This window comes from Trichechus manatus, unplaced genomic scaffold (assembly GCF_000243295.1).
Source record: "Trichechus manatus latirostris isolate Lorelei unplaced genomic scaffold, TriManLat1.0 scaffold00052, whole genome shotgun sequence".
Lineage (NCBI taxonomy): Eukaryota > Metazoa > Chordata > Mammalia > Sirenia > Trichechidae > Trichechus > Trichechus manatus.
The window spans coordinates 9,752,263-9,777,300 of NW_004443988.1; the positions used below are offsets into that span (position 1 = coordinate 9,752,263).

At 47.4% G+C, this 25,038-nt stretch overlaps 1 protein-coding gene across 1 annotated transcript in view; it reads left to right on the plus strand.

Moving 5' to 3' along the window:
• TOGARAM2 (TOG array regulator of axonemal microtubules 2) overlaps nucleotides 1-17,806 on the plus strand; it is a 64,244-nt gene extending 46,438 nt beyond the window's left edge. The window contains exons 16-21 of the mRNA XM_004377699.2: nucleotides 1,060-1,177; nucleotides 1,621-1,712; nucleotides 3,285-3,477; nucleotides 4,345-4,561; nucleotides 11,378-11,464; nucleotides 17,550-17,806. Coding sequence (XP_004377756.2) covers nucleotides 1,060-1,177; nucleotides 1,621-1,712; nucleotides 3,285-3,477; nucleotides 4,345-4,561; nucleotides 11,378-11,464; nucleotides 17,550-17,806 — 964 coding nt within the window. The remainder of the gene's footprint in view (nucleotides 1-1,059; nucleotides 1,178-1,620; nucleotides 1,713-3,284; nucleotides 3,478-4,344; nucleotides 4,562-11,377; nucleotides 11,465-17,549) is intronic.
• The last annotated feature ends 7,232 nt before the right edge of the window (nucleotides 17,807-25,038 follow it).

A 25,038-nucleotide genomic window follows, 5' to 3' on the forward strand; every position in this document is an offset into this window, starting at 1 on the left:
AAAGTAATAGTGCTTTTACAACCAACAGTCTTAGTCTGAGTGAAATCTGATAATTCTAGATGCTTTACAATCTACCTCCAATCTGTTAGCAAGTCTTGCCGTTTCAACCTTCTTAACCGCTCTTTTATCCGACCATCATTTCCTATCCCCACTCTACTACCTTATTTCAGGTCTTCATCATCTCTTGCCTGGACTATTATGATGGCCTCCTAACAGTCCCTTGGGTCCCAGCCTTATCCCCACCAATCCATCCTCCACACTGCTGCCAGAGATGTTTTTACTAAAATGCAAATCCCATCATTTCTTGGCTTCCTGTTGCCTGCAGGCTAAAGCCCTCCTCCTTTAGGTCTCCGTGTACTGGGTCCTACCTTCTTCTCCAGCCTGTGTTGTCCCATGCTATTCTCCAATCACAGGCCTACTGTTGCACCAGATGATGTTATGGATCCTGGAATGGCCCTCCTCCTTCTACTTACTCCCTACCCTGTACCACATGTGAACTCCTACTCACCTTTTGAGTCCCATCTCAAGGGTCACTTCTTCTCTGAAGCCCTCCTTGGTTTCCTCCTCCTGCCCACCACTGTTCAGCAGGCAGAGTTGACCACTCCCTCCTCTGCTGCCCCACTGTGCCCTTAGACTTCTAAATGTCCCATACTAGGAAAATGTTCAGTACATGTTGGTGTAACCAACCAGTAGAATATTACGTAGCTGTTAAAATATGTTTATGGAGAGTTTTAAATGACATGGGAAGATGATTAATGATAAAGTGAAAAAAAGGATGCAAGTTGTATATACTATGGTCTGATATCAGCTAAACATATAGAAAAAAGACTGAAAGAAAATATGTAAAAATTTAATAGTGGTTTTGTCTTGGTAGAGGGATCATGGTTGCTGTTTATTCTTTTATGAATTCTTTTAAAACTGGGTAGGTGTGACTTTCATAATTAAAAAAAGTATTAAAATCTCTGTTACTATAATTAGAAAAATTATATAAAGCTGTAAAGCAAATTTATGGTGGATTTCTGTGGCTGTTTCTCCATCTTGTCCTTTTTTCTATGGCAGGTTGTATGGCCGGAAGATGGTGAATATCTTGATGTCTAACACGAAGTTCGATGCATTTCTGAAGCAGTCCCTGCCATCTCATGACTTGTGGAAGGTCATGGCGGCCATTAAACAGCGGGTGAGTGCCGTGCCACATGAGTAGGTTCCTGTCTTCTGAGGATGGAGATCAAAGCTGAATCTGGCCAACCTCACACTGGCCGAGGGAATGGGGAGTGGATACATGAGGTAGACTAAACTTCCAGTTCTTGAGAAGGCTTTAATTTCTTCCACTACTCCTGAAATGTGGGAAATGGATTCCTTTCCCCTGTGCTTACTAGAACCTTTCCCTGGTTCCCACTGCCTGTGTACCTCAAGCTTCCCTTGGTTTCCATCTCTTCATCTGTTAAATGGGGACCTTGACCCCTGCCCTGACTGCCTCCAGGGCAGTGGAAGTCTCAATTGTGACCTCTAAAGCTCTCCCTGGTGGAAGGGTTGTTCTTCTTGTTATGGTCTATCCTGGGAAGTCTGGCAGTTTCCCAGAGAGCACTCCTTTTGGCTCATGTTCTGTGTGTATTTTTCAAGGGAATAGAAGATAATGATGAACTTCCATCTGCCAAAGGCTGCAAGGTGTCAAGGAGTCTGGTGGTGTGTGAGAATAGGCTGCCTGAGGAGAGGTATGGCTACTCTTGTCTCTCTGGGGCTCCAGATCCGAGACTCCGACAGAGGTGGCCCTCTTGCCCTTGGTCAAGAGTGGCTCTGGGGAGGATGTGTGGATCTAGGCTGCCTAGTTGGGTCAGCAGCGTTGATGGATGACTTTATAGGATATTTTCCTCCACCTCAAATCTCGATGAGACCAAATCCTGGGCTTGGGGGCATCTTCCGGGAGAAGCTGGTTGCTGCAGTATGGGCTGAGTGGGTGCGATTCCACTAGTACAGGTGGGATACATTGTTGGCTGGGCTGTCTGTGTGAGCTCAGCATTTCTCCATTCACTTAGATCAGTGGGTCCTGTAACCATCAGAGAGTGGTCAGCCAGGACTAATTTGAAGGGAGAGTTGGAACAAAGGTAGATGAGAAGGAATGGGTTGGTCTGAGGGGCTGGAGGGTGGGTGCTGGGGAAGAGTTAGAAACCAGTCAGGAATCTGACGGTCACAGCTGTGCTTAAAACCCTTCTGCAATGTCCTGCAGGGCACACAGGGAAGCCCCCTGCCCACCTCTGTAAGAGTAGCTTCCCACACTTTCTCCAGTGCAGCCTCTCAGCCAGAGCAGAGCAGCTTTTGTTTCCTGCCCCTCTGTGTTCTCTCTTCCTGCTGTGACTTTTCTTATGCTGTTCCTTTGCCTGGTACTATCTCCACCTGGAACATGTTTATTTAGTCTACAAGATTGAGTTCACCTGTCACCTATCCCAGAAGCTTTCTGTGACACCTGTGCCTCCTTGTCCTCAGGGTGGGCAGGAGGTCCCCCATTCTTCCTCTGTCAGTCTGTTGGCTTACCTATCTCCCACTGGTCTGTGACTCTTCAAGCGCAAAGACCATGTCTCCCATCTCATTGTTCTCAGTGCCCAGCAGAGCCCCTGGCCTCAGCAGGCAGAGTGTAGAACATAGGAATGTATGACAGAATGAATAATGCTAGGCTGTGTGGGTCAGGTGGGGCCCATGTGCAAGGGTATGAGCTCAAAGACCTTGGCTTGGATCTGGGGGTGAGGGGATAGGAGTTCTGTAGGAAGCTGTTCTCATGCTGGCTGGAATGGGCAAGGGGATGTGATAGGCATGTGATTCCAACTCAAGAGGACGGGATCCTTCATATTTCCCCAGTGCTGGAGGAGGGTGAGCAGAGCCTAGACAACCAGAAGATTGGGCGTGGTGATCGTCAAGACCTTTCCCTACTCTTAAGATTAAATGTGTACCAGTCATCCTTTCTTGGGTTTCCACCCGCTCAGTCCAAGCTTTATTCCTCCCATTTGCCACATGTCTTCTGAACAGAGAGAACAAAAGAGCAGGAAGAGATAGCCCTGCCCCCTGACAAGGGGACAGGGCTCTGGGCAATCATGTTGTTGCCCCTGAGGAAAAGAGATTTCCAGACTTACCAAGGCCAATGTTCTCAAAGCAGCAGGTGGAGGAGAAGTTGCAAGTGGACTAAGCTGGAGGTGACACTCTTGTCTCTGCCCCACATGTCCATGGGAAGGGTCATGGGACAAGCGGTGTATCACCCCTTGGGGCTGCTGGGGTCAGACACTCCTTCCCCACAGGCTTGACTTCAATGGCCCGCAGCTGGTGGGGCTGTGCTCCTCCACACGGAGTGGCGTGGAAGTGGTGGAGCAGCTGCGGGAGCTGATGCATCTGCTGGAGGCCAAGGAGTTCCAATCTCGGATGGAAGGTGTGGGGCAGCTTCTTGGGCACTGCAAGACCAGGCCAGAGCTCATCAGTGCCAACCTGGTCCAGGTGAGTACTGCCCCATCTCCTGCTCTCCCACCTCTATTTCTCCTGTGGTTGCAACCTCAATTCTGAAAACTGAACAGGTTGGACACTGTGCCAGTTTATAGGGAGCCTGGTAAGCACTTGCTGTCCGGTGGGCATTTGTACCAGCATATGACTAACTGGAGTAACCAAGGGGGTGAGGGTACCACCTCCTGCTGGGCACCTTGGAACTGCTCAGAGATGACCTTGGTGCCTGTCATCCTCCTAGCAGATTTATTGTGGGGAGGGTAGGAGGTAAAGGTACAGGGGGCTGTGGCTGAGGCCTTGGGTCTGCTTCTGGTCTATTTAAGTGCATGATGTTTTGTGGTTAGGCAGGTGACTGGGCACGGGTGGGTTAGGAGTAGGTACAGACCTCTCACAGGGAAGATGCTTGCTTCTTCTTGGACTGATGATGCTGATAGTTAAGCCACGTAGCTGAGCAGTTAGGACACAGGCTTGGGGTCAGCAGACTTAGGTTTCCACCAAGCTTCCTACTTACTGTGTGAGCTGGGCAAGTCATTTAACCTCCTTGAGCCTCAGTTTGTATGTATGTATTTGTAAAGAGCTTATGATAACACATGCCTCATTGGTTGTTGTGCTCATTTGATGAAAGAAGGAGTGCAGAGTAGCTAACAAGATGGTTTGCCCACAGTCTGTGCTCAGTACATGCTAGTTCCTCCTCTCATGCCCCCATTTGAGGAGGTGAGCGCCTCATTATCGGAGGTGCTCTGGTGTAGGAGGAATCCCTGCTGGGGCAGTTGGTTGGGCTAGTGAGCACCAAGGTACCTGGCTCTGTGGGACTCCTGTCCAGCTGGGGTTCCCATGGGCTCTTGGTTTCTGTTCCCTCAATAGGTCTTTGATGCTTTCACCCCAAGGCTTCAGGATTCCAACAAGAAAGTGAACCAGTGGGCCCTGGAGTCCCTTGCCAAGATGATCCCCCTCCTCAAAGAGAGCTTACACCCCATGCTGCTCTCCATCATCATCGCTGTTACAGACAACCTCAACTCCAAGAACTCGGGGATTTATGCCGCTGCTACAGCCGCATTGGATACAATGATTGAGAGCCTGGGTGAGACTCCCTGTCAGCTCCTGGTTAGCTGTGGTAGGCAGCCGGCTCCCCATTCACCACGCCACACTGCACGCTTGGGAGTCAGCAGAGTGGTTAAAGGCACGGGATGGTTCTCAGGCCAAGTGCTTCCCCCAAAGCTGCAGAGAGCACCGGTGGGCAGTGTGGGACCTCTGAGACCCTTTGTTGGCAGGCTTTTCCCTGTCACACCATCCATGGATCTTAGATGGTTAGAAGTAGAGGAGGTCTGGAGATTATCTAGTCTAGCCTTCTTGTATGCATGAGGGACATGACTCACCCAGGGCCATGACTCACTTTTACAGTGTCACAGCTTGATTCTCGAGCGTTAGGTGGGATTTGTCGTGCCTCTCCTTCTGTTCTCATATTCCCTTCAGGGATGATTAGAAGGTGATTTTTGGTGTATCTAGTACATAGACTGAACACAAATGCAAAATGTTGTGAGGGTGGGAGGGGTCACGTGTTGAGAACGTAGGATATGAGTAATGTGTGTCCAGACGGGTAGAACTGTGGGCTTTCACAAGCAGTTTTTGCATCAATGTGAGATGCTGAGGCTCTGAGGACTGCCTTTGTTTGCTTGCTGCTGTGTGTCCCACTGAACACAGAAGGTGTGTCTTCCTTCAGCACCCACAGACCATCCCAATGGTGGGACTGGAAGCACCTTCTGATGCCCACCCGGCCCTCCTGTCACCACTCTCTGGCCTGAGCCCAGCTCTGGGGCTCAGACAGCAGCTGTGTCCTTGGCTGGGGCCTCCAGGAGAAGCTTCAGTTACAAATCAAAGGCCTGGTCAGACCCTTCTCCACCTCATGAGTTCATAAATATTGTCAATTTCCGCTCTTCATCTCAGAGGGAATTTATGATTTGCTGAGTTTGTTGCTGTAGAACAAACAATATAAATCCAGCCCTAAATTACAGCTTGTTCTCAGCGCTGCTGTGGGTAAGTGAGATTGCTGTTGCCAGTGTCCAAGGCTCTTGGTAAATCACCATGGGCCCTGGATTTACTGGGAAAACCTGCACCAAGCTCAAGAGTCGTTAGCTGTTTGAAGAGGAAAAGTACCCTTGCCTGGGGAGAGGCGCTCTTAACTCTTCCCTCTCCAGGTGTTTTAGTTCCCAGTTTACCTCAGGGCCAGCCTCCTGGAGCATACTGGAGCTCAGGAGTTCTGGGCTACAGATTCTGGTGTCTCACATTGTCACGAGACTCAGGTCCCTTCTACATGGTGCCAAGCTGCGCCCACCTGGGCTGAGCACCCTGCAGAGGGGTCCTGGGGATGACTTGCTTTGTGATTGGACCACACCTTGAGGCAGGGATATAGCTACCAGAAAGCTCCCTGTGGTTCTCCTTTCCTCCTAGCCAGGGTCTCCTTGGGTAAGCTGATGATGCCCCCTCTGGTCCATGAGCCAGAGGCTCCAGGTGGGGAGACTGTCTTCCTCTCTAGTCCTTAGTTGGGTGCTAGGGCTAACCTGAGGATTAGAATGGACCAAACCTGACCAAACTTGGAAGTTGCCCTTCTTAGGCTCTGGAACTAGGTGACCTCTCAAGATCCACTTTGAAGCTGGAATTCACTGATAAAGCAGACTCAGCAGCCCAAAGGCATCTCTTCTAGTTCCTCGGTTTTCCTTAGGGTAGGTGGGTTGGGTGGAGTGCTGGTGACAGAATGGTTTGGGATTTTGGCCTGTGTCCCCTTTCTGGTATAAGGTCCCTAGGAGGTGCATACGGTTTGTGCTCAACTGCTAACATAAAGGTTCGCAGTTTGAAACCACCCAGTGGTGCCACGGAAGATAGGCCTGGCGATTGGCTTCTGTTAAGATTACAGCCAAGAAAACCCTATGAGCAGTTCTACTCTGTGATATATGGGGCTTCCATGAGTTGGAATCGACTTGATGGCCACTAACAGCAACAACCCTTTTCTGGTGAGGTGAGGGAGGAGAGTGCTGGGCAGCTTGCTCCCTGACCTCTGCCATCAGCACTGCAAGCCAGATGGCCCTTCCTGGGCTGAGGTTGGACTGGTGTCTTGTCTGCCCAGCACCAAGGCCTTCTGATTACAGGCAGATTATTCTGGGGATCAGGGGAGAGTTCCTGGAGCAAGCTGGTTGACTCCATCTTTGGGCTCTGTTACTGGGTTAGTTCCAGAAGAAATCTCACTAATTAAAACATCAAGCTGCTGACAGCTCATCCCCCCTCCCCCCCTCCCCACCCCAGGTCAAAGTCCCACATTCAGGCTTCTCAGCTTCAAAAGGAGCTCCTTTAATTTAGCCCAGCCCCTGGCCAGTTCTGGAGAGAGCAGATAAGCTTGGAATGGGAGTGGCTTCGGATTCTCTTCTGTTATTTTACTTTCTGACTTTATTACCTTATTAAATCGTATGACCAACATTATATTGTTAATGAAAATTAAAAATTCATTCGTGATGCCCCTCTAATATACCAACTACTTAAAAATTTCTCTTTTATCTTCTGTTTCTTGTCTCCATGTATATAAATTTCCCTGGTTAAAAATCATAATATAAATACAATTTTGAATTTGATACTTTTTTTAAAATACCATATTGTACCCAGTTTCCCATGCTACTATGCATGAGTCTTTATAGTTAACTTGTCCCTGGGTGGTGCAAATGGTTAATGCATTCGGCTGTTAACGAAAAGATTGGAGGTTCGAGTCTACTTAGAGGTTCCTGAGAAGAAAGGCCTGGTGATCTACTTCTGAAAAATCAGCCATTGAAAACCCTATGGAGTACAGTTCTACTCTGACACACATGGAGTCACCATAAGTTGGAATTGACTCTATGACAACTGGTTTTTATAGTTAACTTAAAAATAGGATTCAAACCCAGGCAATCTGGACCCAGAGCCCACACCCTTTACCACTGTGCTTTCCTGCCTCCCTTTAAACCTGGGTGGGACCCAAAAGGTGAGCCTTCACTATAACAGTAGCCAGAGGAAGGGAGGCCAGCTACCCGAGGTGTAGCATTCTGGGACTTATAAACCAGCTTGGGCAAACACAGGGCCTGTTTCAACATTGCCTTTGACTCTGCAAGCATTTATCGAGCACCTGTCGTGTGCCAGGCCCCATGGGAATGTGGTTGGGCACAGCTGTCTGCTGGGTGTGTGTTTTCAAGTACTCCCTAAGTCCACTTCTTTCTGGCTCTGGGAGGCCGTGTCAGTGGCCAGGAGGGCGGAGGCTCAGTTGTGTCCAGAGAACGTCCTGGACTGAGTGTTGATGGGGGAGATCCAGGAAGGAGAATTCCTTGCCCTCATAGGTGAGCTTATGGCTAATGTGGGGGTGGGACAAATAGAAGCTAAAAAAAACCCAAACTCATGGTGGTCAAGTCAATTCCAACTCATAGCGACCCTATAGAACAGAGTAGAACTGCCGTATAGGGTTTCCAAGGAGCATCTGGTGGATTTGAACTGCCAGCCTTTTAGTTAGCAGCTGTAGCTCTTAACCACTATGCCACCAGGGTTTCCAGGACAAATAGAAGCATCTGGAAACAATAATACAGATGATATTGATATAGAAACATATTCTTACACAATTATATCTTTGCCAAGGTACCCTGAGACCACTTCTTGCTAACTGCAATATTCTAGAAGCTGGCATCTTTTTTTTAATCTCCCTGAACAAATTATTTTAAAGATTCTTGCCTCATGGATAGAGCTTTTGCAGACAACAGAGATGTACACATGTGCATTTTCCCCTCTTACCCCTTCCAGGCCTCAGGAGGAGAGCAAGGGAGGCAGGAACTAGCTGTTCACAAGAGTTGTTTCCTGGTGGGAATGCTCTCAGTGCCCAGGAGGGGACACAGTGATGGCACAGCTATGGGATGCTGAGGCTCTGTGCAGAGGACTGGTCTGGAAAGGCTTCTTAAGGCAGGTTTTAATCTCTGTACCCTGCAAAGAGAAATACAGCCTGAAGATGGTCAGCAAATGGGACCTCAGAACACACTCACTTGTCATGGCTGTGGTCATGCCCAGGCAGGCCCTCCTGCCTCACCTCCCTGACACGTGCAGACAAGCCCCACAGCCACATCCCTGGAAAATGTATTTTTAAACTTGCCCCACCTCCCATTGAATCATGCTGTGACTGTGGAGCTGGCAAAGCAGTGGGAGCCAGGCACGCTGGGTGCTTCCACAGTTCATGTCAGGGACAATCGATGGTAAGGGGAGACTGTTCCAATCTTGTGTATATTCTAGGTTAGCACACCTTTCTCAGGTGAAGGGCCACTTTCCTTACCTTGCATGTCTTTGTGAGGAATGCAGAACTTCCAGTTTAATAGTCTGAGAAGGAGAAGGCAACTAGAATAGAGAAGAAGGAGCAATTTCTAGATTTAGTGCATATGGCATCCTGCTGGAGTTGACTTTAGAAATACTATCAAAGGATACCAGAGAGTCTCTTCACCCCCAAACATTTCCCACCCCATTTACCTGTGATTTTACCATTTGTGATTTATCTCTGCAATAAACACTATTTTAGTTCTCTTTCCAGGTACATATGGGGAGGTGTTCAGGTCCAGTGCTTTACTCAAGAGAGAGACTGGGTAGCAGGGAGATCTGGCTCCCAGGGCTGGGTGGGGCTGGAGCGCTGATGGAGCTGGCTGGCTGTCAAGGGTTCTGGGACAATTGAAAAAAAAAGATTAAAAATCACTCTTTTTCCCAAACTTCCAGAAAGGTGAATTGGGACATATGGAGGATAAACTTTGCTGTCTTTACAAGTATGTCATGCTGGGCCTCACATGACCTGGGGCTCATGATCAAGGGGGATATCAGGGCCAGGTGGTGAGGTTGTATGTCAACAATTGAGAGGTTGTTGTTGTTAGGTGCCATAGAGTTGGCTCTGACTCATGGCTACCTTATGTATAAAAGAGCAAAATGTCGCCAGGTCCTGTGCCATCTTCATGATTGTTGGTGTGTTTGAGTCCATTTTTGTGGCCATTGTGTCAGTCCATCTCATGGAGGGTTTCCTCCATTTTCACTGACCCTCTACTTACCAAGGATGATGTCCTTTTCTAGTGATTGGTCTTTCCGGATGACAGGGTTGCTAATACATGCTAAACCCTTCCCTTCAGCAAATTCTATCATCTGTAAAATGGGGAGAATATATAATCTAGTTAAACAAACATTGACGAGCCTCTTCTGTGTGCAGGGGCTTGTTAGGCACAATATTACATAGAACTTTGTTCTTGCCATCTAGGGGCTCAGAGCCTGGGAGGAGTGTAAGATATGTAGGAAAGTATCTTTAATATTTATGGAGAGTTTTAGAATGGAGATACAGACAGATGAGGGTAGGCAGACAGATTAATTCCCATCAAGGGCAACTAGGAAGGCTCTGCAAAGAGGTGCTACCCTGAAAGATGAGCAAAGTCAGGGAAGGTGTGCTAGTAGTGGGGGGAAATATTGTCCACCTTGAGTGAAATTAAGGTGATACGAAATTAGAGTGTACGTTTGGGGAAGGTGAGTGAAAGTGGTATAGCTAGAGCATAGGACAGCTAGCTTGGAAAAGGTTGTGCGAGGGTGACACCAGGAAGGGAGAGCTATGAGGCTGAGGGCCTTTGGGCTGCATCCTGGAGGCAGCAGCAGCCATTAAGTAGCCACAACAAAGGTAGCTAAGTCAAAACGTTTATTATGTGTGGGCCCTCCTTCCCCTCTTCCTCTTCCCATCTCTGATGGAGTATTTTGGTAGTGACATCCCACCTGCCAGGTGCCCTAGTTAGGGACCATCTTCACTAACTTTGGAACCATCTTCAACTTCTCCCTCTCCCATTGTTTTGGTCTGTAAGTCCCATGGATTTTACCTCTACAATATCTATGGAATCTTTTCCCTCCTACCCACCCTACTGACAATACCCCACCTCCTCTGACTCTATCAGAGTGAGCCAAGTGCCTTTGCTTCAGATGGGCTTCTTAGCTGTCCTAACCTGCCCAGGATGAGAGATTTCCTGGGACCTGGGATTTACAGTGCTAAAGCTAGGAAAGTCCCAGGCAAACTGGAAACCTCAGGACTAGAGTTGATCATTGTAATTTTGTACTTCCAAGGATCTTAGTTAAACAATCACATTGCTTCCCCTTCTGTGTTAGAGTTGGAAATATCTGTCTCTTTGTAGAAGGAGCCTCTTGATAGAGAGGGGGAAGGCTGTGTCTTATTTAGTTCCTAGCTCCATGCCTATTACGTAGAAGACAGCAGTAAATATTCAATGTGTAAAATAACCAACTGCCTCACTGTGGTTAGAACACAAGTTCAGGCTTTGATGAGAGTCATAATTTCTGCCTTCTGACCCCAGCCCTTCACTGACCTTTGTTGTGTACATAGATACATTCCTACATGACTCATTGCCTCAGTTTCCCCTAAAACTATAGTGTGTGTGTGTGTGTGTGTGTGTGTGTGTGTACTCATACAGATAGATAGATGGATATATGTATCTCTGTATCTCTCTGTCCATCCATCCATCTACCTACCCACCCACCTATCCATCTACCCATCCATCCACCCATCCATCCATCTTTTGTTCAAACCTCACAGAAATTTGAGGAAGCAAAGACAATATAAATCATGATAATTTTCAGTTCAGAGAACTCCATGGGAGGAAAGGAGGCTTGACTGGGAGCCATTTTAATTATTTCAGGCCACCTACCGTTCCCCAAATATCCCATGTACATTCAGTGTTTTAAGTGCCCTGTTAAGACCTGAAAAAATTAATTCAGCTTCCCAAAGGGCCTCTTCCTGTTGTGGGTACCTGGCATTGTAACACCTGGTGCTGCTGTGTGTAGTCCACAGTATTGTGGTCACTGACATTCTCCATCTCTTTAGACAACCTGTGCCTCCTACAAGCGTTTGCTGGGCGAGTGCGTTTCCTGAATGGCCGTGCAATGCTTGATGTCACAGAACGTCTGTCAGGTAAGCAGCCCTACTCCCCTAGCTCCCACAGCATTCCAGGTGATCTCTGTTCTTCTCTCCTAGCATGTGGTTGAACTTATTTTAGGCCTAGAATAATCCCCACAAGTCATTTAAATTTTTTGATGTTCTGGGTGTCTTTTTGCAGGGGGGGTGGGGTATGACAGACAGTACCTACATTGCCAGAAGACAATCTTTGGTCAAAGTGAGGCAGGTTTGTATACAACCAAAATAGTTCCGAAAAAAAACTCTTGTGCGTTTCTTCCTCTTTGCAAACAGGACTCCCACTAGCCCATAGGGTACCTTTGTGTAAATTAAGAGAAGGCCACCCCTTGCAGGTAGAGAGCGCCTGTGGGTGCATGGCTTGGTGAGCAGACAGCGCTATTGTGAGAATTAGGAAACACCGACACTTCTTTGGCATGCAAGCTGGCAAGCAGAGCATGGGATGGATTTTAACCCCACTCGAATCCTGGCCAGGTGTCCAGGACAATTTGTGGGCAGATGGGGACTCAACCTGGATCTGCTCTGCCCTGTTCAAGCTTCAGCTGAGAAAAGGTTGCTCCAATCCTACTTCTGCTTTCAGTCTGCAGGATAAGTCTCAAGAGGTTTCATTCCAGGGCTAAAACCTGCTGCTGTGGCCCTTAATGTGGCTGCATGGGAAGGACACAGGCTTTGGGGTGACAGACCGATTTGCCACCTGCCAACTCTGACTTTGGACAGGCTACTTCACTTAGCTTTAACATCCTTCTTGCTTGCCAAAAGCCCACTCTCCCATCTTGTGAAGGTCCCATCAAGGGAGGAAGGAAGTAAACTCAGCCTGTTCTCTAGGCAGCGGGCTCCCCTAAATGCTGACTGATCATGCCTTTACATCCTCCCATGGCTCCTGAGTCGTCTTCAGGATAATATCTGGGCTCCCTGGAGTAGGCCCACCAGGCCCGTCACTGCCTGGTACTCCCCTCTCCAGGCTCTGCCCTCTTCTTTCCCTACCCCAAATTATATGCCCTGTGTCACTTAATCCTCATAACAACCCCACAAGGAGGATACAGATCCTGTCTTAGTTATCTAGTGCAGCTGTAACAGAAATATCACAAGTGGATGGCTTTAATAAACAGAAGTTTATTCTCTCACAGTTTAGGAAGCTAGAAGTCTGAATTCAGGGTGCCAGCTCCAGGGGAAGGATTTTTCTCTCCCTTGGTTCTAGGGGAAGGTCCTTGCCATCAATATTTCCCTGGTCTAGGAGCTTTTCAGTGCAGGGATCCCAGGTCCAAAGGACTCTATCTGCTCCTGGCTCCAAGGTTAGTGGTAATGAGGTCCCTCTCCTCTCTACTCATTTCTGTCTTTTATATCTCAAAATAAATATAACCTAACCTCAAGAAACAGCCTAATACTGTAGATTGTGTCCTGCCTTATTAACATAACTTCCTCTAATCCTGTGTCATTAACATCATAGAGGTTAGGATTTACAGCACATAGGGTAATTGCATCAGATCACAGAATGGAGGACGCCACACAGTACTGGGAATCATGGCCTAGCCAAGCTGACACGTATTTTTGAGGGACACAGTTCAATCCATAACAGATTCCATGATTATCTTTTCTCAGAGCGGAAGAAAATGAAGCTCAGAAAGGTTAAGTGCCCAAGGTCCCTTGCAAATAGTGCAGGATTTGTGTACCTGAGCCTAGCTGCAGAGCTGAGCCTCAACCACTGTACTGTGACCTCCTTGTAGGCCCAGCCAGGGTTCCATCCTCCCTCATGCCTCTTTGCCTGCCATGCACTGCTTCCCTCCTGGAAAGCTCTTCTCCACCCTTCCTCTTCCAGCAGGGTGATGTCCAGTTGGTTCTGGCAGCTCTTCCTCTGTCCCTGTGACGGGGCGTAACTAGAATATGGCAGGGATGGTGGATATTGCGCAGGCCCTGGGCGAGTGGCGCCACTGAGCAGTTTCTGTTAACCCAGTACGGCCAGCAGCATATCTACGGAAAATGGCACCTATGGCAAGCACTGAAATTGTGCCCCAGTCCAAGCATCTGACACCCCTCTTTTAGGTAACTTTACCATAAATAATATCAGCTCAAAAATACAAGTCAAACTCATTAATCTTTTAATTAACACATTACCATGCTTGAGGAAGGATGTCAGGCCTTACTGGGTTAATATAAACTGCTCATTGGCGCCACGCGCCCAGGGCTGGTGCCATACCCTAGATACGCCACTGCTGGCTGTCTCCCTTCTTTCTAGCACTCCTTCCTGAGTTACGTGTGCCGCTTAAGAGCTCGCCTCACGCAGTCATCTAATGGGTCTGCTGGCCCCAGCCCGTGCCCTGCAGTGCTGGGCACTCAATAGATGCTGACAAATATAGACTGATTGGCGACATGAATGCCAGCTGCTCGTTCCAGCTCCTTCTCTGCCCCATCTCTATGTCCTGCCTCCGTCCTCCCAGTGTCCCTGCTGTGGCCCCTTATCAGGTGCCAGGACTTCCCCATGCAGGTGGGGTGAGTGAGCAAGGCTGGGGGCTATGATGGCAGCACAGTGCAATGTTGTGGGTGCCCTGGGGTGGCAACAGGGGAGCAAACCCAAAACCACCCGGAATCTGGAGAAGGATCCCTTCCCTGTTGCTCAAACTCAGCCTTCTCTGAGTGAAACCCTTCCCTGCCCTTGTCTAGATAATTTATGGGCCCAGAGGTGAGACAGCCTCCTCACTTTAGATTACCCTTTTACTGTAATTTCTTCCATCTCTTTCCAAGAGACCTCAAAGCAACATTTTCTGCATAGCGTGTCTGTTCCTCAGTTTCAGCCTGAAACAGACGAGATAATTCTAATTGACCCAAGGCGTAGACTAATAGTAGCACTGTTTAATGGGAGCAAATCTTTTGCTAATTATGTCAGCTGCCTCTTGAGTTTAATCGGGTTTTCTTCCTCATGATGACTCCCAGAAGGGCCACTGCGGCCTCTGTCAACTTGAAAGACCTGTCAGCCAGGTGACACTCCAAGTCCTCATTCCTGGGGAATGTTGTTCTGAGTCAGCAAAGATCTGAGCAGAAAAGAAAGTGTGAGCTAAGGAGCTGAGATCGGGCGGGCCTTGTTACTCTCACTAGGGTGTGAGCTTCCTGGGGGCGTGTGTCTGGGGTGACAGTGGGCCTCACTGTTCAGAAGGGGCAAGGTTCTGGTCTGAGGTGCAGCTGTGTGGTGAGGTGTAGGCAGGTGGGGAAGGTAGATGGACTCCCTCTATCCTTTGGTGGGTGGGGGAGGGTTGCCTCACCTGGACCTGGTTCTTGGGATAGTTCTCACCTCTCTAGGTGAGATTCAGTGGAGACTTTGGAAACCTTTGAATTATATTTGTTCAGTGAAGGTAACCAATCAGGATAATCCATTTTTTCCCCCGTATTGCCTCACTGCCGTCTTGCTAACCTCCCTTTGCTCCTCTCACCCTTTACTCTGCCCCTTGCTCCCAACTTCCATCTTTGGGGTTGACTGGGGTGGCATTCTTGTCAATATGTTCCAAACAGGGCTTCCAACCGGGTTGTTCTGTTGGAAATCCTGAGAATTTTCATTTCTAACAAGTTCCCAGGAAGTTATACATAAGAATCACCTCGGGATCTTGTTAAAATGTGGATTCTGGTTCAGTATACCTGGGGTGGCAATGCAAATCGTCATCAGGGAACTTGTTAGAATGCAAATTCTCAGCAGGGGTTTGAACCAGACTGAAAGGTTCAAAGCCCTGGTTCCAAACACAGAGAACAGAACTCTTAAACCTCTTTTCAACCAGTGTGCCTTCTTGCTCCAGGTCTTTTCCTCTGGAAAGTTCCCATGAATGCTAATGTGGCTGGGCTGACTCATAGGGTGCAGTCCTGCCTTCCCCACTGATAAGAAACAGCTTTACTGAACCTTCTGGGGGTTCTGGGAGACTTGGGGATCCCCAGGGGGGCACACACAGTGGGATGCAGGAACCCTGAGGGTATGGCCTGCAAGTCGACATACCCATTCTGTGGGAACCATCACTGAGAGAGTGTCAGGCTGAGTTGGGGGGGTATAGCAATGTCACCCCCTTGGCTCCGCATTGCCCCAGGCTGGCTCTGAAAGGAGAGGGACCCCCATGGGGCTCTTGGTGGAAGATATCCTGGGGACTTGGTGAGTTAAGCTGATGAGGGGAGGACAGATTGGGGTTTCATTAAAAGTAAAACAAAACTCTAGACCAGCCACTGAAAAGTGAAGCCCCCAGGGGGGAAGGAAGATGCAACACTCGGGGGACACTGAGCTTCTATTAAGGCCGATGGAAGAATGGTGACGACTGAACAACGTGATGAATGTATTTAATGTCATTGAACTGTGCACGTGAAGCTTGTGGAAAAGGCAAATATTTTGTTAACTTATATATTTACCACAATTTAAAAAAACTATGTATATAGAAAACAAGTTTTAAAAAAATTTAAAAAAGTGGATCTCCTGGAGCTGTGGGAGGCAGTGTGGAGTCGACAGAGCATGGACTTTGGAGGCAAGGCAGATTTGGCTCTGTCTCAGCTCTGCCCTGATTAGCTGTGTGGTCTGGGGCAAGCTCCTTGACTCTGAGCCTTGGTATCCCACTCTGTGAACACAGAACGTTCCAGTTTCTTTGCCCCATAAATAAATAAAGCACTGCTCTCAGCATTGTTTACCTTCACCAGCACTTGTCCTCTGGCAGGATGTCAGGCAGAGCCCGCTAATTGTACAGCGAGAGTTGTTAGCACTAATGCACTTTGGACAGCTCAGCTGCAGCAGAAGGACAGAGCAGCCCCTCCCAGGTGGGGTAGCGCGTGGTGGGGCTGTGACGATGGCTCAAGCATGGGCTTTGGTGGAGCAGGGCTTGCTGGCAAGTCCAGCTGGCTTCTGAGTTTTCTGGAATTTAGAGAGGTTTGGAGGTTTGGAAGTATTGAGTTTCTGTTTATGGTGATGGAAAATTTGGCAACAGATATTGGGTGATGGTTGCACCATATGATTGATGTAATTGGTTTCACTGAATTATACACATGAAAAATGCTGAATTAGCAAATGTGTCATATTTATACATTTACAACAATACAGAAAGCAGGAAATAAACAAATTGCAAGGGGAGAAAAAAGAGATGGAGTGAGAATCTATGCTTTAAAAACACGTAATGATCCAATAGCCAATCACGATATGCGGACCTTAACTCTGAACAAACGAACTGTTGTAACATTTTATGAGGCAATTAAATTATTGTTAACTTTCTGGTGTGATTAATAAAAAGAGGTTTGGGGGTTTGGGGAAACCAGATTTGGGGGGCTCATCACTGGGATGAAGGGTCTGGGTGAGGTGTGATGGTTTACAAAGCAGTGCCATGCCTCAGGAATTGCTGCTGATCCTGTCATGAGGTCTGGCATAAGGCCTGGGGCGGCCGGGCTGTCTCATCTCCGACTAGCTGTTCTATTTGCCAGACGCTTCATTTGAGGGAAGCTTGTCTTCTCTCCCTACCAGTGTCTCTCTGTGTGCCTGCACTGTCACAGGTGGTGATGGTGATTAGAGCAATGCCAGGATTAATACTGGCTACCAGTTATCACATGCCCACCCACCAAGTACCAAGCTCGTTATGCACATTTCATTATCCAATCCCTGAAACCACCTTAAGAGCTTGGTCCAGGGTCATCATCTTCATTTTACAGATTAGGAAGCAGGCTCAGAAAGGTTGAGAGGCTTTCTGAAGCTCACACAGCTAGGGAACAGTGGAGGCAGGGTTGTGATCAGTCGGGTCTGCCTCTTTCCCCTGGGCACTTGGGACCGTTTTTACTCTCATAGGCTCGGACACTTTTGCCTTTGTGGACCCCTTCTCCTCTCTTCCCCCCGAAAAATGTTTTTTTTTTTTAAATTATATTTTATATAATCCAGGCTGAATATATTCATTTCTTTTTTTTATTTTAAATGAAATGAGAACATTTACATGGGCCTCTAAAAGCATCGTGGGTGCTAGGCATGGTGCCCAATGAAGAAGTCGGCCCGGGATCGGCCTGACTTTTGGGGAACAGAGTTGGTGTCCCAAGAGGGCAGTGGGAGGGGAGAGAGTGCCCAACTCAGTAGCTCTGCCTTTTCTGCCGACAGTGCTGGTGACCTCGGTTTACCCCAAGAAGCCTCAAGCCGTGGAGCGCCATGTCCTTCCAGTCCTCTGGTATTTCCTGAACAACATGGCCGGGAATGGCGTCCTGCCTGGGCATGGCGGGAACGCACGTGTGGCTGTGAGCCGGTTGTCCAGAAGGCTCTGGGAGCACATGGGCTCCCGGCTGCAGGACTGTGCCGCCGGCCAGCCAAAGCATGTCCTCACAGCGCTGCAGGAACTCCTGGACATGGACCCGCTGTGAGACAGCCACCAAGTCACCGACAGAGGACGATTCCCCACTGCAACACAGCCGGCAGCTCACGCCCCTTTCAGCTAGATTGAAGACGGATCTGAAATCGGCAATCGCTTTTTTTATTTTTATGATGGAATAATCTCCTGGTATATGTTCCCTTAGAGTTTCAGATGTACATAGTCTATTTTGAAGTAGAAATTAAATAATTACTTATTTTTCTAAGATTTTATGATTTTGTACTTTTTTAACCTCAGAGAACTTTACACTAGCTGGCTTTGGGACAAAACAAAACATAACAACAACAAAACCAGTTGCAGGGATATTGGAACCAACAGCTAGGAAGAAAAGCGCAGCACAGAGCTGCGTGTTGCAGCCATTTGCAGGTATAGGACTTGCCAAAGAAAAAATTACCTCAGACAGCTTTAAAACAGCCAAGCAGGACTTTATTCAAAAAGGATTATGATAAGGGAGGAGAGAGGGCTAAGGGAAGGGAGGGAAGGAACACCGCAATAGATGGAGAGATACTCTGTGGTAGGCGAAGAGACCAACTCATATCCACTGGGACAAAGACTTCTGAGGTTTTTAAAAGAAAGTTAAGGGGGGTTGATCACTGGCATGGGTGAGTCATTTATAAAGGATGCAATCAGGGTCATTTTGTTTGGAATGTTTTACTACGATAAGGACACATGATCCTAGGAGACCCACAGGGAGGGAGGAGATAAGAGGTTCTGTGGTTGGGTGCGTGGACATTGTAAAGACTGAGGCAGAGAAGATGAAGGTTGGGGAGATGAGGTAGGAAACAGTCTAAAGTTTGTTTGGGGGCCGTGGTGGTTCAGTGGTGGAATTCTTGCCTCCCATGTGGGAGACCTGAGTTTGATTCCTGGCCAATGTACCTCATGTGCAGCCACCACCCATCTGTCAGTGGAGGCTTGCGTGTTGTGATGCTCAACAGGTTTCAGTGGAGCTTCCAGACTTTGAAGATTAGAAAGAACCATATGGATCACAACGACCTGGTAGCCAGCTGATCATGGGTATGGCGCAGGACCAGGCACGGTGGCAACTACCGACAACAAAGTTTATTTAAACAGAAGAGTTTATTCTGTCTTAGTTGTTTGTAGTAAGCAGTTTTCTGGAACAAAAGGGTAGGAGGAAGTCTTTAACCACCAAAATTAAAGTCACAAAAGTTAATCAACCAAAGCTAAAGTGAAATTTAATGTCACCCCCATCTGTGAACAGCTGGACAGGCCCTCTGGGAACCCAGAGCCCCTGATTTGGATGTTCAAATCCACATGCTGTGGGTCTGTTATGAGGTTAGTGTAACAAAATCTGCAACAGCACTGTGCATCTGCCTTGAAAACCTTCAGTGCAATGTCTGTTTGGTCCTATGGGAAACTTCTAGTGGGATCTGTCTAGTTTATCAAAAGGCAGAGAGAATTTGACATTTGTCTTATGAAAGCCTTCTCTAGAAGCTGGCGTTCTGGCTAGTTCTGAAGAGTACTCAAGGTTGTTTTACACTTGAAATACCATAAGTGAAAGTATTTGGTGAGAATAAAGTACTGCACGGTATACAGATGCCACACAGAGGCTCTGAAATTGCATAGGCTGCTCCAGCTGGGCCATAGCACAAAGCTGGAGAGGTGTGCAGGACACAGGATGGACCAGGACGCAAGAGAAGGAGCTGGACACTGATGGAGCAGCCAGAGCAATGGGGTCCTGCCACTGGGAGGAGAAGCCTGGCTTGGGCTCTGGACACAGTAGGAATGGCTCTGCCTTGACTGGAGCTGGTGTGACCAGGAAGAATCAGAGCACAGGTCATTCCCTCAAACATAGGGGTAAGGCAGGCCTGGTAAGGTGAAATCTGAAACAACACATTCCAGTATCTTTTGAGGAGTCAGGGTCTGAGACCACAGACCCACACCAGATCCAGACCTGCTGAGGCCCTAAGGCTCCAGCCTCATGCCAGCAAGTGTCCTGGGACCCCGCTCTACTGGCATCCACCCCCAAGTCTGACATCGTTTCTGTTCTGAGTCTCTCCAGAGGATTCTGGCCCAAAGCAGACTGGGAAGCCCCCAATCTGCTCATTTACATGTTCCCCAACCCTGTGGATGTCCCCGGGCTGGGAGGCCACTTTTCCATCTCTGCCTGAGTTGCCAGGTGTAACTAGGGGCTAGGGCCCCTTCCAGTGCCCTGGGGTGAGGTGGAGCACTGCCCTGTCATCCTGAGACTTGGGCTTTTAATAGGTGGCTTAAGTGTGACTTTGGCTAATTCCAGTCCCAGTGCAAGCTGCTTCTCATCTAATGTGACCACAGCAGGGGCTTCCCTGCAAGCACATTGCTTTTCCATGATCCTGACTGAGCCAGATTAAAGGCCTTCTAGGCAGGGAACTGGCAAAGATGCTGCCGAGAGGCTAGTTTTAACTATTTCAAAAGTCTTACACAGTTTAAGTAATTGAGTTTGCTTGTAATCTGAGTAAGCTTTTTTGTTCTGGTCGGAGACAAGCATTTCTTGCTTGTCAAGGTCCTAGCCACCACCTGTCTGTCAATTTGTCTACTGCAATGACTTGCTTGTTGCTGTGATGCTGGAAGCTGTGCCATCAGTATTTCAAATACCAGCAGGGTCACCCATGGTGGACAGGTTTCAGCAGAGCTTCCAGACTAAGACAAACTAGGAAGAAAGCCCTGGTGATCTACTTCTGAAAATTAGCCAATGAAAACTCTATGAATCACAATAGCGTATTGTCCATCTAGTGCTGGAACATGAGCCCCTTAGGTTGGAGGGCAATCAAAATCCACAGTGGCTGCAACAACAGACTCGGGCACACCAGCGACCATTAAGATGGCAGGACTGGGCAACATTTCATTGTGTATGGGGTAGCGATGGATCAGAGCTGACTTGACAGGTGCTAACAACAAGAAGGCCCCAGAACTTATCAGAATCTTCTAGGAGTTTTTAGAACTATAGAAGCCCAGGGATGTAGAGCTTGGCAGGAATTTTAAAGGCAGAAATTCCTGTCTTCCTGTCTGTCCTCAAACACTAAGCTTCCCATCTCTTGTATTCTGCACCTGCCCTCGTGGTGGGAGATGTTTGAAACAGCAGTTGAGAAGCAAAGAATAAACCTTTACCTCATTTTGCTTTTCTTCACACCCCGGCACAATCCTGTTTGGGAAGAGCTGGGTGGTTCTGGTGTACATTGGGAAATTTCGTCTGAAAGGATTTCCCCACGTCATTACTTTTAAAACAAGGGACGACAGCACGTTAGAAACCTGGGCTTGGGCCTTTTGGGAGTGTCTGCAAGAACGAGTCCTAATGGAAAGGCCCGACATGCGAAATGAAAGTTTTCTTGAGAACAAGGGTGGGTTGGGGTGAGCCCACTCTATCCTTTACTAGGCTAGGTGGGCAGCCAGGAACCTTACTTACTTAGGGTGCTCTCGGGCTGGGAATACAGCTGTGGAAGATCTCTATCTCTCTTTAGTGTGAAAGTCATGATCCAAAGACTTGTCTGACAATATGTAGCTGCTATCTTTCTCATTAAGTGGAATTTCTGAGATTTTAGGAAACTTTTCCTACAGGCTCCACCTTTTCTATGGCTGAGATTTGAAAAAACATTGGTGTCTGAGTCTCACCCCCAGAGATTCAGTTGGCTGGAGTGAGGTCCAGGAAGCTGTATTTTCTTCTCTTTTTTTTAACACCTCAAGTAATTCTAATGGGTGGCTCAAATTCAGAACCACAGTAAAATTGAAGGTGAGGAGAAGTAGCATGGCTCTGGTCTGGCAGCTGTTTTTGCCTGGGTATCCTGGGGCTGGGGAGAGAGAGTGAAGCGGGGTCCTGGAGGCAGAGAGCCAGGGCTCAAGCCCTTGAGCTGCCACCTGCTGGGTGTGGTCTTAGACCAGTTTGTCACCATCTCTGATCTTTGCTTTCCTTATGAGGGGGGAGAGAGAGAGAGAGAAATTTAAAAATAAGGTTTATTCTGAGCAGTTATTCTATAGGCATATAGAACCATTCTGATTCTAAAAAAAAAAAAAAGTAGATGGCTCGAAGTAGACTAGTTACGAAGAGGCTTATAAAGAGAAGAGGAGGGAAAAGAGAAGGTCAACCATTGGCTGATCTTAACATGATTGAACTCTGCCTTCCCCTTTTACAGAGATTAATTGATAGCAGATCACAAAGTGGTTTTTAGCCCACCCACCCACCTGCAGCCATGACATCTTTTGAAATTTAAATTAAGTAAGCCTGGCTTTGAATAGGAAAGAAAAGATTAGCAATTTTGTATGAAAAAGACCCCCAGCAGGATTAATTTTTGGTCAGGAATTTTTTTTACAGTTAATATTTGGTTTCGTGGGTAAGGAAAACTTTAAAATCAAAGTAAGATGTCTGTTATTAATTTTTCTCTTCAAAACAGTAATACCCGCCCTAACAGGGCTGTTGTGAAGATTAATGAGATAATTCATGTAAAGTCCTTAGCACAGGCCTTGAGCACAGGAAGCACTTGATAAACACTGGTCATTCTGTTTTGGGGGGGTCATCGCTTTAGGAGCAGCCAGGGACCAAGGTCTTGTGTGGGCTGTGATACCCTTGGAGTAGGAAGAAGAGAATATGGCAGTGTCACCTGACCCTACAAATGCCAGTAAATTTCTATTAGTTCTTAAACTAGCCCAAGCCAGATTTGGCCCACCCCACATGTGCAGAAGGGCCAGCTGTGACTGCTAGTTGACCTCAACAGAGGATGCAGCAACAGGTGGAGCGAATTAGAAGGAAAATCATCACCCAGACCCTATCCCAAAGCGAGAGGTCCAATAAAAACCACGTCACCTCCTGTTTCATGGCCGCCTTCTAGAATTTTCCCTCCCCAGTACACTCGCACGGCCGCCATCTTGATGCCCAAATCACATATAAGCCCTGCTTCCCTATAGTTTGGGGAGTCAGATCTGAGGAACTTCCCCCCAGCTCCTTGCTCTGTGCATCTCAGTAAAGTTCCTTTCTCTGAAAGGGCGGTGTCCAGATAATTGCCAAGTCTGAGCTTGCCAGACAAGGACCCACCTTCCCGGGTTCAGTAACAGCAGTGTGGGAATATGTAAATTTATCTAGCATTCTAGGTGGTTGTGCCTGCCCCTAGCAGGGTACCAGGAGTCCCATGGTGGGAGGCAGGAATGGCAGCATCATTTGATTATCTGTGTGCATGGGTTGCTCACGAGATGGGGATTTCTGAGTCAGGGACTCCTTCCTTGGGAATTCAAGTTTTGCCCTTAACATCACAGGGTTTATTCAGGGGGTGTTATGGCTTTGCCGTATCCTGTCATCTGGTGTTACAGTGAAGAAGAAGATAACGTTTGAAGGTTTTGTTTTAATCCCAGCTTTATAATTACCTCTCTGTGGGTTGACAGCTGTTATTAGCGTCACCTTGGGTTCTCCTTGAGAATTTTTACATCCAGAAAATGCTCCAGCCCCTCGGCTTCTGGTGTCAGAAGCCGTTAACTAAACAATAACCTTAAAGAATCACCAGGTTTGTAAACACAGCTAGTCCTGTTCCCTCCCTCGCCCCCTTTTGAGATAAATAATTTTCATGAAGACAATTTGTTTCCCAGGGTCTGTATGTCTTTTCTATCTCATCCACTGGTTTCTACTGCTTTGGGGAAACTGCAATAAAGTGAGAGCTGGCTCCTGAAGGAGATGTGTCTGCTCCTGAGGGTACTTTCCACCTGGAAGCCCACATTGCCACTGGAAACATGGCAATGAGGAACAAAGATTTCTGGGATTTTTTTTTTTCTTTCTTAACACTAAGGACAGTGTGTGTGTGTAGGGAGGGTGGTGGATGATGGAGGGTGCAGGTAAAGGAGATTATTATTTTTAAAATTCTCCTAGGAATTTTGTTTTGAGTTTCCAGCTAAACTAGTTTAAGAGGAAGGGCTAACGTTACAGATGGCTGAACTTTGGCTGAAGATGAAGAATAATGTTGGGAGAAAATGGAGAATTTCTTCCAAAGAAGGTTCTGGTATCTCCTACAGCTGCCTCCCTGGGGTAATTTAAGTATGTTCTGCACACAGTGTTAGAACAAAGGCTGGCCAGGGGCTTGGAGACCTGTCTGCCACTAGCTGGCAAGGTGTCTTTGGAGCAAGACATTTAACATCTCTCAGTCCCGTTTTTTGTTTTTTTTAACATTTTTAAAACGTATTAAAAAATAACTTTGTTCACCTCATTAGAGTTTTTCAAAGATTTAATGAAACAATGTAGATAATTGTATTTTGAAGAAGTCTAGTGTTATATGTAAAGACAAGGCATAATTACTAACTCATTCCAGAGTTTGGTGCGGAACCTGCTGTTCAGGAGGTGCTCAGAAAGTAATTGTCAACCACCTGACTGACAAGCAATGCCATGATTCAACAAGGGAATAAATGGGAGATTCAGAGGCTTAATTTGTTTTTTCCATTTGGTATATTTGACATATGTAGTTGTGATGGCAAGCAAAATATTTTAAAAGTCTTTCTTCTTTACTTTGAAAGACATGGAAACCTTCAAAGAAGGAAGTCAATTCTAGCTTAGTTCGACAGCTGTTTTTTTTTTTTTTTTTTTTAAACTTTCTCCAAGTATCTAGAACTAGGGAAAAATGGCACTGAATCCTTCTCTTAATCAGAATCTTCAAGTGCAGAGATGGCAGAGGTGAGCCTTAAAATGGCCAAAGGGATTATGAGCTCAGTTTCTCAAGATGGCTTAAAAAGATGGTTTAAAAAGGACAGAATTGCCCATGTCTTGCAGATGGCAGGATAAGCAGGCTGGTGCTATCATTGCTGTTTTACAGATGAAGTAACAGGCCACTAAAGCCAGGCCACAGGGTCAGGTAGTGGAGGTGGCAGGACTCAGCCTCCTGTCTTCTCATTCCGACCATCAGGAGTATGGTAGACTCTGGCTCCTAAGGGTGACGTCCATTTACCCATGCCTCCTTCCTTTTTCCTCCTTTTCCATTTTTGCCCTTCTCCCTTCCGTTTCCTCCAATTTCAGCCCATCGGGTTTGTCTATGGGCAATAACTTAGCCCTGCTAATATGATTACTCTCCAGGCCAGAGGTTGTTGGCTTTGTGTTAGACTCCAGGGATTCTGGAATCACAGTGTTCAGAACCTGGGCTTCTAGATCAGTAGAATTCTATAGTCACCTGGTGTCTTAGTCATCTAGTGCTGCTGCAACAGAAATACCACAAGTGGATGGTTTTAATGAAGAGAAGTTTATTTCCTCATAGTCAAAGTAGGCTA